The sequence below is a fragment of the Leptidea sinapis genome, chromosome 31 (genome assembly GCF_905404315.1).
Source record: "Leptidea sinapis chromosome 31, ilLepSina1.1, whole genome shotgun sequence".
Classification (NCBI taxonomy): Eukaryota; Metazoa; Arthropoda; class Insecta; order Lepidoptera; family Pieridae; genus Leptidea; species Leptidea sinapis.
In genome coordinates this window covers 10,337,559-10,352,600 of record NC_066295.1, presented here as the reverse complement: position 1 = coordinate 10,352,600, position 15,042 = coordinate 10,337,559, and the positions used below count along the sequence as shown (strand labels likewise).

Genomic DNA, 15,042 nt, shown 5'->3' with positions numbered 1-15,042 from the left:
TTCTTTCAATGTAATTATGAAATAATACGAAACTTCATGAGTAGACAAACGTCAAAACGGCCATCATAGCGTGCCGCACGTATAGTGTATTCAAGTCTATGATGTAAAATGCAGATCCACAATCTACCTCTCTCACATACACACGCAACGCCAAGGATTACAATCAAGCCAATCGGATATGACTTTGATCGTCAATGATTTGAGCCGCTTTTCGTAGTTCGTTGTATGCGGTCAAAAATTCAAATTGGAAGATGCTGCTAACTAGGGACTTGGGGAGTAGGTACTCCATAATTACCTTAACGCCTGATGAGTAACGAGCCCACCAAAGAGGATGTAAATTGTAAATACTACGAATAACGTAATAAGAGGCGGGACAGGGGACTGCATAAGTAAAAATATGAAACGTGCAATGATTTGTCATTAGTTTGAAATATTAGCAAATTATTATCTCAAATATTTCAAGTAATAGTAGCTATTACAGTATGGCGATTGGCGACGAAGTATAATCCGGAATTTGAATTTGAATACAATCGAGTGAATCGCTTTTTTCTTAGAGAGTTTCACAATATTATTCGCAGTCAGTAGTCACAGAACACTTTTGTCTTTTAATCTGTTCGCAGTCGCAGTTTCCCTAGGCTAGAGCACAGAACACTTACTGGCTAGAGCCATAGAGTTACTTATTATGGACTGGAGCCTACTAACTTCTAAGCTTGTAGACCCTGATTACTATTACTCACTATTACTATTTACTACTAATTCTTCAAGACTCAAGTTCAAAAGTTATAAGTTGGAAGTGGAACAGAAATTACAAATTATTTTATATTAAATAAGAATAAGGTAAATAAGTATATAATCAATTATTCTAAGTGCGATGCGACGTCGGGATGAAAAATTTCCAGAGAATGGATTTGAGGCTTGGGGCGGCTACATGCATGCAAAGGTTTCAAAATTGAAAGAACAATTTTCCTCAAAAGCCGCTGCAGAAATTAGAGTCTCTAATATTTTTAACGGAATTAGTATATTTGTTAACGGTTTCACTATACCATCAGCTGATGAACTCAAAGAACTTATGGTCCAACATGGAGGTGTATATCACACGTATCAAACAAATGATGATTTTATTATAGCTTCTAATTTGCCTGATACAAAAGTAAAAAATATGTCTTTGTCTAAGGTTGTTAAACCAGAATGGATAACAGATAGTATAAAATGTAATTGTTTGTTGGACTATAACATCTATTTACTTTATAGTAACAAAAGAACACAACCTAAGTTGAATTTTAATAGGCTCAATAAGACTGAAAGTACACCAAATTTTGAAAATGATAATACAACAGTTTATGAGGAAAGCAAGGCAAATGCTATCATAAGTGATGAAAATACTAACAACAATCAGTTGTTAGATACTAATCACAAGCCAAATAAACTGCAGCAGGAAACAAAACAGTGCAACATTGCTAAAACTGCAGTAGATCCAAATTTTATCTCTGAATTCTACAACAACTCAAGACTGCATCATATTTCACAATTAGGAGCATCTTTTAAGCAATATATTAATGATTTGAGAGATGAAAGTAATTATCTATTCCCAGCTCGGGTACATTTAAGTGAAAAAATTAGGTTTATAAATAAGCAAAGTACATACTCTATTAATTTTGAGTACAATAAAATAATAATGCACATTGACATGGATTGTTTTTTTGTCTCCGTTGGTTTGAGAAGTAGGTCTGATTTAAAAGGAAAACCAATTGCAGTTACTCATTCAAAAGGTGGTCAGAGTCAAAAGCGCCCTGGTGTTGACAGAAATGTTGAGTTTAATCTTTATAAACAAAGACAAGCTGCAAAGTGGTCTAAAGTGTCAGAAACATCAGAAAATAATATTGAAACTCGTGTAGACAACATAGGAGATGAAGGAGATAAATTTGGATCAATGAGTGAAATAGCTTCATGTTCTTATGAAGCTAGAGAAAAAGGTGTTAAAAATGGTATGTTCATGGGAGCAGCTCTACGGCTATGTCCAGATTTACAAACAATTCCTTATGATTTTGATGGATATAAAGAAGTAGCATACACTTTGTACAATACAATTGCTCAGTACACATTGGACATAGAGGCAGTGTCTTGTGATGAAATGTATGTTGATTGCACCACTCTTTTAAAAGATTTAAATGTAGATGTTGTTGATTTTGCAACAGTGTTAAGAGAAGAAATAAAAGAAAAAACAGGATGTCCTTGCTCTACAGGTTTTGGTGGAAATAGATTACAAGCGAGACTAGCCACTAAAAAGGCTAAGCCCAACGGTCAATTCTTTTTAACTAGTGATTTAGTTGAGGATTTTATATTTAATATCAGTTTAAAAGATTTGCCTGGTGTAGGCAGACAAATATCTCAGAAATTAGAATCATTGGGTCATTACACATGTGGCTCTTTACAGCAATTGACTTTAGCTCATTTACAAAAGTATTTAGGAAATAAAATTGGATTGCAATTATTTAACCAATGCCGAGGACGTGATTTAAATAGTCTTACATTTCATGTTGTCCGAAAGTCTGTTTCAGCTGAAGTTAATTACGGCATCAGATTTGAAAACAATGAGCAATGTTACAATTTTATTAAACAATTGTCAGCTGAAGTACATTCACGAATGGAACAATTTAAGGTAGTAGGTAAATGCATTACATTAAAGCTTATGGTGCGTGCTAAAGATGCCCCTGTTGAAACAGCTAAATTTATGGGACATGGGTACTGTGATGTTATTAATAAGTCTGTTTCTCTAACATCCCCTACTAGTGACCCCCAAATTATAGCTAAAGAAATAGTGTTGTTATGTATGAAACTAAATATAGATCCTAGGGAGATGAGAGGTATTGGAATACAAATAACCAAATTGGAGTCTGTTAACAACAGGCAAACAAAAGGTAGCCTCACCAAATTTATTGTATCAGAAAAAATTAATAATAAGCCAGTAAAAAAAGAAGATTTAAAGTCAATTAATGACATGCAAAATTCTCACATTGCAAAAACTAATCCAGTTACCCCAAAAAAAGTATTCCAATCTCCAAACATGAGATCTCCGATATTAAGTAGCAAGAGGTCTCCTACAATAGGACCAAAAAGATCTCCCAGTAGAAAGAGAGGAAGACCTCCTAAATCACTAAAACTTGAACAATCAACAAAGAGTGTAATGGATAAATTTTTGCAAGGAAATTCTTCAAACACTATTTTACAGGCTAAAGTCAGTATGGAAAAGAAAGAAATAAAGCAGGAAACTGTTATAGAAACCCCAGCCAAAAAAGAAAAGGGTTTGTTAGGTTTACATTGGGAGCAAACAAGAGAGCTACTAAGGGCTTGGTTAGATAGTAATCAGACTCCCAAATTATGTGACATTAACATGATTTCAGACTACATGTGTGACATGGTTATCAATAAAAATATAGATAAGCTTTATATTTTAATAAAATTTTTTCGAAGAAGGGTTACTGAATTAAATGACGAAATTTGGAGTGAAGTGCAGAATTGTATATTAGAGAAAGTACAAAATACTATGATTGCTGTGTATGGAAAAAAGTTATGGTTTGAAAGTAATTGACATAATATATTAAATCTTACATAAAATATATATATTAAATCTTACCTCACAGATACAGGATAAATTTAATTGCAGGATTGAAACAACATTTATTTAATATTTTTTATTTATTTCTACTATGTCTATAAACAATATTGTATTCAATAAAACTGATACCAAGCCATTGGCAAACTTAAATTTACCTCTCTATTGAAGAAATTCTTAAAAATGTTATAAAATGGCAGTTAGTAAGTATCACTCTTTTTATATTCATGTACATCATCAAATGTAGCCTTAATTTTTAAATATACCTACACTATGCAAAAAAAACTTTCACAAAATTTCCTGTTTAATAGCCCAGTTGTATTTTGTCATGGGGTTCAGTTTTCCTTATGGTACAGGCGCTTGTTTGCGAAAATTTTTTTATTGGGAAATAAACACGTTATATCCAATTTCAATAGAAATAATCTAGGCATTGTTAATACAAAGTTAGATAGGCTAAACATTCCTAACCATATTAATTCATATTTGTGACATTAGTAAACACGTTGTAAATACTGATAAGTTTTTGTGCATACCTCTATCTACCCATTAAAATTTATGTAAATATTTGAAATTTCATTATATTAATCGTTAGATTACTCGGAAGGTAGAGAATATACAGTATTAACTAGGTGGTTAGGTACCTAACCTAACACCTATAAGGTTAATGAGCCTAACCTCCACACTCCTTAAGTCTCAGTTTAAAATAAAAATATCTGATCAAATTAGTGCTCTATTGCATGTGATTAAAGGCCGGACCGCATTAGAGCGGTAGTGTGCGGCGCGTCGCTAGACGATAGGTAGGTACCTAATCGTATTACAACTGCAGTCGTTTCTGTACCAGCGAGCAACATCACAAGATGAGCGATGAAATGGATTACTGAAATATCAAAAAGGCGCATTTCACTATTTATTTCCTCGCCTTCTTAATGACTCTGCACGATTTCACAATTAATGTCGAAAATAAAATTCTATAAAATTAACAATCAACAGTATGTAGTTATACTGAAGCGACGCGTCGCGTCGCTCGCTGAGTCGCACTGCGCGTTTTGGCGCTGCGCGTCAAAATATTATTCTCTCGGACGCAACTATCCCGCGACGCTCAGTGCAGCATATTTCTAGTACGGTATGCACCATACAAAATGATTGATCATTGAAATAATATTTTGACGCTTTGTGCCGCGCTGTGCAGCGCCGCGTTCCGGCCTTTAAACTCAATAATATAGAGAAAAAAATGATTTTGAAATTCTATAATCATTTCGACTAGAATAGGTCAGATTTTAATTATGTATGTTTAATGGATAAATAATAAAATTGCATAATTTTGGCACTTGAATGTCCATTGTTTAATAAGTACTTATACTACAATAAAAATTATATTGGTGAAAACGCATAAATCAGGTTTCTACAGGTTTGGCATTTGCATTAGGTACCTATATTATTTTTGATAAATAAATCATATAGGTTGAATATCTTTGTAGATTATAATAAGATAATGTGTCATGAGTAGGTATAAGATTTGAATGCATTCTGTTGTAGGTAGTATTGATGACACATCAAATAAAACAGGCTATCTTATAAAGATTAAAATTTTGTCTATGATTGATTGGGTAAAGCAATGGATGAGCTTGATGGAAGGAGTCATGTTTTTTTATTTTATCTGTAAATACGATTTTGCTACATACCTATGTTATGTGCAGCCTTTCTTTAAAAAAATATAGGCCTGTCTCGGTTTTATTTTGATACCTTACAATTTACAGTAATAATATTTCTACAGACATGACACCACGTTTTAACATTATTGTTGATGAGCAGTCAAGGCAATTGAGAAACGACTGTCAGGAAAACCAGTTTTATATTGACTTGAAGCCAAATTAATATATATAAAGATTGTCGCTTAGTTATCCCAATCCATATGTCAGGCGACGCATTACCGCTCATACTCTGTGTTGTGGCACAAGGCACTCAGGTGTTGTTAAGCGCAAGTCTCTACGGACTATTGTCTCGGCCGGCTTTTGCCCCTACGTATCAGTCGTAGTAATTAGTAATGGGTTAGGTTATGCGTAGCCTTGATTTCATTTTATTTAAGTCAAAATTTGGCGAACAAAGTACCTATGTATAGTCACCAAACATTCTAAAAAATACGACGTTTGGGGTAATGAAATATTAAATGGTTGGCAGTGTTTTGAAAACTATAAGTTGACGATTTTATTTGTATGTTGGTTCTCAAAGATAAATGGACAAACTGGTGAAACCTCTTGTCCTCTATGCAAACAGCTCTATAGATTACTTTGTGTCTATTATCACAGAATAAAAATATTATATGGCATAGAATATTATCTCGTTAGCTACGCGGATGCGGTGGAGTTGGCAGAAGTAGAGTGCTTCAACTTAGAGTCTATTATGATCTCGTCACCCGAACTCATGTTGTACGAGTACAGCTGCTTCGTCGGGTATTTCATTTCTTCTGGACCCTGAAATATAAATGGCGACAAAAACATTAAAGATTTTTAACACACCCACATTTTAATTTAACTTCAATTTTATTTCAAGTAGATCAATGTGGAATGTCTTTAATATAGGTTTATTCCTACTTAATCATTTTGTTCAGCCTACTCTCTAAAAACTGAGATTAATAGATTTTTTTTTATGATAGGTACTTCAAAATAGCCTCTTAAGAATACCAATATTATTATTCTTTATGAACAAAAATAAGGTCGTTATTTTTCACCTGCGTATCCCTCAACTCTTGATCAACATAGAACAGACGCATCTTGGACGCAGGAAAGCCCGCCAGGCGCTCCAGTCTCGTCTTCAGATCCGAAACCGTTCTGAAAAACAAAATTTCATTCTATAAATTTGTTGGTTTATCCTTAGATCATTTATACGCCTAGATAAACTGTGACAGCTGTAAAAACGTCGATAAAAATTGAGGTTTCAGTGCATGCTCCCAACACAGGTAAGAACGATGGTCTAGTATGGAGTTTGGGTTGCAGTGACTTTGACAGGTAATCCGTAATAAAGGTGTGTAAAATACCGATCTAAATACAGCAAAGAATAAAGTGCGATTTTTCGGTATTACCTTCAGAATATTATTAAAAATCACGTTAGGTATTAATTGCCAGACACTTACCATCGTGACAACCCCTTGCCAGACACCCTTAATGGTCACGAAATTATAATGTTACTTACGTCATAGTATAAAAGCTGATTTTTATATATAATACTTAGGTAATAAGTAGATGATGTTTCCTCACTAGCCAGATACTTTTGATAGTTCCAACAACTTGCCAGACAAACATTGTAAATCGTAAGAACAGATTTGTGATAAGAATGACTTATACAAATAAACTTTTTGGCGTAGACTTATATAACTGATAGTCTATGTAAATTTTGAAAACATTCTAAGAAAACACATTCGATGCTACAACTACCTTAGATTTTTAATTTATTCTGTCTTTAAAAAAAAGGAAATTAAAATATTCCTCAAAAATTTAATTAAACATTTGTTTATGATACAAGTCATTATAAAGGATAAAAAATAGATTGATGACATACCATATTATTTAAAAATTAATTCACATTTTTTCAATGTTTCAGAAAATAATGTTATTTTATCACTTCTTTTGTTGCCACTAACACAAATTAATGTATCATCCATGACTTGTTTTTTTTTAAAACAGACTTACTTTTATTTACAAAGCCACATAAACAAATTGTAAACATATAATCTACGTATCATACACCAATAAATTTGAATTTACTTTATAGTCTTTATATATTCGAATTAATAATGAATATTAAATTAATATTACTTGAAGATACTATTGTAAAGAAGTAGAGGAGCATGCGTTCAGACCTCTTCAAGAAGATGAAACTGCTGACAAAAGAGTTCAAACCCAGATCATGGCTGGTAGAAGATGAAGATGGTACGCCTTTGCAAGACTTAGAGGCTGTGACGACGAGATGGCGTAACTACTGTGAGAATCTTTATAGAAACTCACATGAATGTAGCTCACCACAAGATACAACAAATTGGTGCGAGTTAACGCTGGAACCACCCATCCTTGAATCAAAGATCGCGGCCGCTATAGACGCGCTCAAATACAGGAAGGCCCCCGGTCCAGATCGTGTTACATCGGAAATAATAAAAGTCATGGGTCCTACACCTGTTAAAGTCCTACACAGAATTTGCGACAACATCTGGCGAACTGGACGGCCTTCAGACTGGACTAAGTCGATCATATTACCACTCCATAAAAAGGGATCCACTTCTAAGTGCGATAATTATAGAACCCTTGCATTTACACCACTTGCCAGCAAAGTGATGTTACCTATCATAAATAACAGGATTCGACACTTTCTGAACTGGCAAATTCCACAGGAACAGGCGGGTTTTGTAAAGGGCAAAGGAACCCGCGAGCAAATTCTAAACATTCGCCAACTGGTCGAAAAGGCCGACGAGTTCAACACACCCACCATCTAATGCTTTATCGACTAAAGTAAAGCTTTTGACTGTGTCGTGTGGTCAGACCAATGGAAGGTACTTAGTGAACTGGGAGTGCCTCAACACCTCGCTGCCCTTATCCGCTCTCTATATCTGGGCAATCAAGGAATGGTCAAGGTCGACAACTGCACATCAGAGCTTTTCAGTTTCAGTAAAGGGGTAAGGCAGTGATGCATCCTGTCACCAATTCTCTTTAACGCCTATGGAGAGTACATAATCCGGTGGGCATGTGAAGGTTGGGAGGGTGGCGTCACAATAGGTGGCACTAAAATAACAAAGCTCCGCTACGCAGTTTCACACTCCTTGCTGCAAGTGAAACTGAGATGGTGAACCTCCTGGTCCAGATTGAGAACATCTAAAAAGCTAAAATGTTGGCTCTAAAAATCAATCATAGAAAAACCAAAGTAATGATAGTGGATCATACCAACAGCCTTGAACTAACGGGAACGCTGAACCTTGAAATCGTGAGTGACTTCGTCTACCTAGGGTCTAACATTAGTAACACAGGATCATGCGAAAAAGAGATAAGGAGACGTATAGGGATGGCTAAAAATGCAATGTCCAAATGCACAAGATATGGCGAGACCGTAACATCACGCGAAAAACTAAAACCAAATTGATGACTTCGGCTAGTTTTCTCCATATTTAGTTATGGAGCGGAGACCTGGCACTGAATAAGACCGACAGAGACCGAATAGACGCCTTTGAAATGTGGTGCTGGAGAAAAATGCTGCAGATTCCATGGACCGCCTTTCGCACTAACGTCAAAACTAGACTTTCCACAATATGCCTTCGTATGATGCTGAAATTCTTCGGACATATTGCTCGTAAAGAGGGTCATAATCTGGAACAGCTGATGGTGACAGGCAAAGTAGATGGCAGGCGTTCCAGAGGATGCAGTCCCACAAGATGGTCGGACCAAATATGATCTTCTCTGAACATCAACTTCCATGATGCCCTTCATAAGGCTAAGGATCGCAGCAGATGGAGGGGAATCGTACGGGAGAAACTGATGCAGCGGGGGAGTCACGACCCTCAGTAATGAGGAAAACGACGCGAGGAGGAAGATGCTAGATAAAATTATTTTAGCTGATGTAAACAAGTACTGAGTAGTAAATAATACATGCGCAGTAGAAATAGCAACTCCGCAGTGGGGGACCGCGGTAGACTTTACTCGCCATCTCACTCGTACTCACCGATATGCATACTGCCTCACGCTCTACTACAGCTACCCTACATGCTTGTCTGGCAAGGGGTTGGAACTATCAAAAGTGTCTGGCTAATGAGGAAACATCTTCTACTTATTACCCAATATATAAAAATCAGCTTTTATACTATGACACTAGAAAATTATAATGTCATGAACATTAAGAGTGTCTGGCAAGAGGTTGGAACTATCAAAAGTGTCTGGCTAGTGAGGAAACATCATCTTACTCTCACCATATTACATCTCACTTTCATTGTTTGATGTATTTAGATTGGTATTTTACACACCTTTAGTACCGTTTACCTGCCAAAGCCACCAGTCGGTCCTCTATGGAGAAGTCGGTAGGGGGTGTTTACACCCGAGCCCGACATATGGACCCCGTTTCGGGGTCTTCAATACGTAAATGTATTTTCCTCCTCTCACGGACGAATAAAAAAAGAAGGACTCCGCGCCGTGATATTCGCAAGTGAAGCACCGTTTTGCTAGTGTGTGTGCGGTTACAGGGGATACTAGTTACACAATTTTTTCTCCCTTAAATAATCATATATGGCCACAAATACTTATATAGTATCGATTTTACACCTTTTCACAACGCATGACGGCATTTTTAAAATATTTTAATGAGACGCAAACTGATCTGTCACAGACGATGACAATTCTCATAATAGCCGCCTATCGGCCTGTAGTAGTGTAAGTGTGTGCGTGGGGCTATGTGTTTACACGTTAATCGGCTTGTTTTGGTGCTACACTGTTATGTAAGGTGACACGGAGTCCTTATTTTTTTACTAGTCCGTGCCTCCTCTACAAAAAAAAGTAAAATCACGAGGCGGTGTAGATGGACCTTAAATAGATACCTGTAAACATCCACAGTTCTAATTTCGCTGACTTCGCCACACGTGAACGTGATCTGCACTCGCTTTTCGGGCCTCAAGTCAACGGACACGAGCGGGTCCAATTTGCCATGCACGCCCACCAACTCCCAGTATCTGGAAAAGTAAAAGTGTTTATTACACAAGGACGTACAAAATTATACAACTAAATCAACAACAAACTAGGCAACGTAATAATGAATTCTTGTTTTTAATCGATGTTAATAAACCTGGTGTCCCACTTCCATTATTTCATATTTGTCTTTATTTTGACTTGTATCTTCTTCCAGTGCCATTTTGTGTTATAGTTTTTTAAACAATAAGATCGTCTTATATGTCTATATATAAATCTCCCATCTCTTAGTGCTTAAACTACAGCTTACTTTACTACTAGTATTTTTATGAAAAGAATCTTGAATATTAGTAGGTACATATTATCAGTTTTCGAATTCATATTACTTAAATACGTTTATTCGATGCTCTATAAGGTGGGCAACTCTTGTGATTCCTCTGGTGCTACAAGAGAGAATGGGCTGCAGTTAAAAATATAAATAAAGTGTGTAAATACGCACGAAAGAAGTTATTACTAACTACACAAATAAAATTTGAAAAGCAGAATTTTATGAACGATGCGGGACTCGAACCCACGACCTCTGGCGTTCCGTGCCAGTGCTCTAACCAACTGAGCCTACCGTTCGACTGACGTATCGTCATAAAATCCTGTATGCTTTGTTCAAATCTCAGGTTGTGGCTTCATCGTCAAGTTATTACTTCTAAGACGTAACTAAACAAAAATCCTTAATTTTTTTATTCTCCTTGCCCGCCACGTAGGCAATTCGGCAATTCTTTTATGATTCCTCTGGTAATACAAGTCGAATTTTGGTGTTGGCAATAAATTTTCACTCTGATATTTTTGCCCTAACGCGCCAAAAAAACAATAACTTCAAAAGGATAATAAAAATGCTTCGAGATCTGAGATACTTCAATAAGTCTGTTAGAAAAGCGTATCAAATTTGTGTCAAATAACAATGAAACCTCGTATAAATTATTGCAGAATCGCGACAGTTAACCAACGCTATTTCCATTTTAATACACAGCCTTCAAAATATTTCGCTCATCGAGTGTGTTTAGTTACGGAATATTTATAATAGACGTGGGTCGTTTGTATTACTTACTAGATTGATAGACGTTGTTCTGTTCATAGTAAAAAAAACTTCCGAGTGGAGTCGTAAAATCATTGTTAGTTGACCTCTACTCGGCGAAAGGAATATTCCTACCAAGTTTAATAACATAATAATAATAATACAGACAACTCAAAACGTCATATATTCCAATTAAGTTACCACTTTATTCCTGTTTATCTTAAAAATAAGGAAATTTACTTTTTTATGATAATAAGGAACGAGATGAGCCGGACGTTAAGATGATGCTAATTGATACGCCATGCCCATTAGAATTCAGTGCCGCTCTGGATTCTTGAAAAAACGCAAATTCTGAGCGGCACTACAAATTAGAACTACTATAAGTCTCATTTTGCCCAGTAGTAGTAGTAACGCCGCCCTTCAGACCGAAACACAATAATGCTTACACATTATTGCTTCACGGCGGAAAATGGCGCCGTTATGGTACCTATAATCTAGCCAGCATCCTGTGCAAAGAAGCCTCCCACTGGTAGATGCCCTTAGTCGCCACTGACAATTGGGCCCAGGAAAAAAAAAATAGGGAAATATTTTTATGCCCTGGGGAAGCACAGGGCGCGCACAGCACAACTTTACTAGCAACTCACCGGTCAGGACGGTCGGCCTCAGGTTTCTCCATGTAGTACCTGATGAATGCTCGCTCGGCCGAGTCCCTCTCCTCCGCAGGCACGGCCCCGCCTCCGTTCAGCGTACGCACATGGGGCAGTCGCGCCACCAGCAGGAGTCTTCTCTCATGCTCCGTTGATTCGAAACGTTCCCATAGCGGCCAACCCTGGAATCATTATTACCTGATAAGCAAACGACATTTAATTTAGAAGCAGTAGAGCTTACTAACTACATGTGCATTCTACAGTGGTCAGGTAGGGTATTCCTGCCGTCCACACATTTTTCTATTCTCCACACTACTGTAAGTCTTCAATAATACAAACAAAAGTATCTCCTAACTCAAGGCCGCTACCCCAAAATAGCGCATGATTGAAACCATTTCTGAGAGATTTAAATAAAGCTTATATTTTAACAAAACATAAATATACTAATCTACACAATATGAGACGAAAATTCATTTTTTCTTTACATTTCTATTTTTTATAGACAGTGCGAAAAAAATCCTAACTTTTACAGTTGGGCCATGCTAATCATTCAATCTAGATAAAAATTGTACGATTTATACACCAATAAAAAATATATTAAAAATATGACATGACATAGTTTTGTAAAGAAAATTGTATTATGTTTGTAATAAATTAAAAATACTTCTAATTCTGAATTGAATGGCGATCTTGTGCGAGAGAGGTAACCTAGCTCCATTCCTCAAGGCCATTAGCTCGGCCCCCAGCCTTAAAACTAACAGTTTTATCCAAAAGAAATCATAAACAGACTAAAACAGCGTCTCTTTGTCTCACCGTATGCCCTCACTTACATACCATTTTGAACAGTTCTCAGTTAACCTATACTGGCGCTTAAAGTAGGTATAGAAGTTATTAAAAAACAAAAAGTCTTTGTCCACATTGTCGTACCTACATGTTAAATGGTATTCCAATAAAATATTATCTTTTTACTTACGCTCTCTTTATGGTTGTCAAGGTTGGGAACTACAGAGTATGCAAAAAACTGCACTTTTAGCTATAATATCCTGTAGTATAAAATGAGTCATCTCATAAACTTGTATACAGACAGAAATAAAAGTAAAATGACTGTTGAACACGAGCAGGAGCCCGGCCAAGACCATGTCGGTCGTTTATCAATATATCTAATAATATGGTTCTGTATCAATAATTCTTGAATGAGCTTTTCGTATTACTTTTTTGATTGAAATGAGTGGCCGTTGAGTTTCTTGTATGTTCTCTTCACGAGCTCTTTACGAACATAATATAGTAGATTCAGTAATATAAAAAATATTTACAGTAAAAGCGCTCTAGTTAATCTTAATTGAATAAAGTATATTTGACTTTGAATTTATGGCCAGTACAACATGTGTGGTACAGGCAGCGGTGGATTTACACTAGGGGCAGTTGGGGCAAGTGCCCAGGGCGGCAAATTTTTTAGGGCGGCAAAATTTTGAAAGTGAAAAATTTTTTTTTTGTCTTATCAAGATTGCTCAATATAATTAATTAATTCTGTTTAAAAGAGGTCACCCTTAGTACCAAATTTATAATTGTTAGAAAAAAACAAATATTTATTCACGTTTTTGGAATATATAACGAATAATAATGTTTCTGCAATAAATTAGTTATTTTAGTTTTCAAATATAAAATATATAAACTATAAGTTTGTAAAAGTCCAGTATTGGGGCGGATTTTTTTCCGGTGCCCAGGGGCGGCATTAAGTTTAAATCCGGCCCTGGGTACAGGTATGACTGAATGTAATTTAATATTAGTAAAGGAAAGTTTCATCTGAATTGTTTGGGGGTATTGAAAATAAACATTATTCCTCTTAACTGTTTAACATATTGATCTAATTTTCTGCCACAGTATTGATTACATTTGAATCACAAATGACATTTCATTATCTTATATTTGATATTCATTGTTTTATATAGGCCTCCTAACCGTACAACGAAATAAAGGCGAACGAACGCTCTCACTCGCTTCGCCACCATAGGACTTAAAATATAAATACAGCGTATATACAAACAAAGCGTGTTAGCACACAGAAAAGGTAAATCGAACCTTTTTTTCTCTTTTCTTTGAGAGGAGGAAAATACATTTCCGTATTGAAGACCACGAAAAGGGGCTCATATGTCGAGCTCGGGTGTAAACACCCCCTACTGGCTAAAAACCTCTGTGCTGATAAGAGTGCTGAAGTGCTGAAAGGCTTTTACAGCGAAGCAGGGCGGGGGGAACATCGAATATATTGTTACTGTAACCGATTTTGAATTACATGTCTTAAACAGTCAGCCACGCTTGGCATTAGCTTCTTAGTATTTTGAATATTAAACTAGCTATCGCACACACTGAAAAATCAAAATTGGTCACACATTATCGGTCTGTCTGGTAGTCTATACGATAGTATATTCTTAGTCTATATTCGCCATAATATTTGTTTTTAATTCTATAGATTTATTTCACATCATTCGTTATGTGGACCCGCCCTTAGATATAATATTATTTAAATAATATTCAGATAGTCTTCTTTTAGTATGCGTCCAAGTTGATACAAAATAGATAAGGTGAAAAAATCTTTAATTGCTCGTTCAACTATCGCACGATGTACTCCAGTGCGGAGACTCTAAAACAAAATCGAAGTAAAACTCTCGAAGCTACAGAAACATGTTAGTGTTTTCGCTTTATTGTCCGTGGAACCCTAAATACGGTTACAATCCAACGAATTGAATTCATAGTTACATTTCTGCCTCTGTAGTTAACTTTCCTTTTTAGGTAGACGACGTTTCGAAGGCTGAATTATTTTAAACGGTCTATAATTTTACAACATCACAAATCGATAAACAATGGAATGTTGCAGTTAAAACTTCATTTATTTGCAAATGTTCTGCTATTTCTTATTTTCTACCAGAACTACTATAAATCGTTTTCATAATTAAGTTTTTTATATTGTGTTATTAACAAAATTAAAATCAATTAATGAGCCTAAAAGGCCATGGTTCATTTCAGTTTACGTTGTCTGTTTGTTAAAACTGAAAACAAAAGGAC

At 35.8% G+C, this 15,042-nt stretch overlaps 3 protein-coding genes across 4 annotated transcripts in view; 2 read left to right on the top strand and 1 right to left on the bottom strand.

The window, feature by feature from the left end:
* The window catches only part of LOC126974132 (persulfide dioxygenase ETHE1, mitochondrial), a 132,511-nt gene that overhangs the window by 56,849 nt on the left and 60,620 nt on the right, over window positions 1-15,042 (top strand). The gene's annotated exons all lie outside the window — the stretch shown is intronic.
* LOC126974066 (DNA repair protein Rev1) lies at window positions 352-3,860 on the top strand. Its single transcript, XM_050821454.1, has one exon. It carries the CDS (start codon window positions 872-874, stop codon window positions 3,587-3,589), a length of 2,718 nt encoding a protein of 905 aa, XP_050677411.1. The 5' UTR covers window positions 352-871; the 3' UTR covers window positions 3,590-3,860.
* LOC126974101 (tubulin-specific chaperone cofactor E-like protein) overlaps window positions 3,678-15,042 on the bottom strand; it is a 49,170-nt gene continuing 37,805 nt past the window's right edge. For both annotated transcript variants that reach the window (XM_050821516.1, XM_050821517.1), the window contains exons 6-9: window positions 11,980-12,164; window positions 10,179-10,310; window positions 6,342-6,441; window positions 3,678-6,084 (exon numbers count right to left, since the gene is read on the bottom strand). In XM_050821516.1, the coding sequence (XP_050677473.1) occupies window positions 5,959-6,084; window positions 6,342-6,441; window positions 10,179-10,310; window positions 11,980-12,164 (543 nt within the window). In that variant the 3' untranslated portion in view covers window positions 3,678-5,958. The remainder of the gene's footprint in view (window positions 6,085-6,341; window positions 6,442-10,178; window positions 10,311-11,979; window positions 12,165-15,042) is intronic.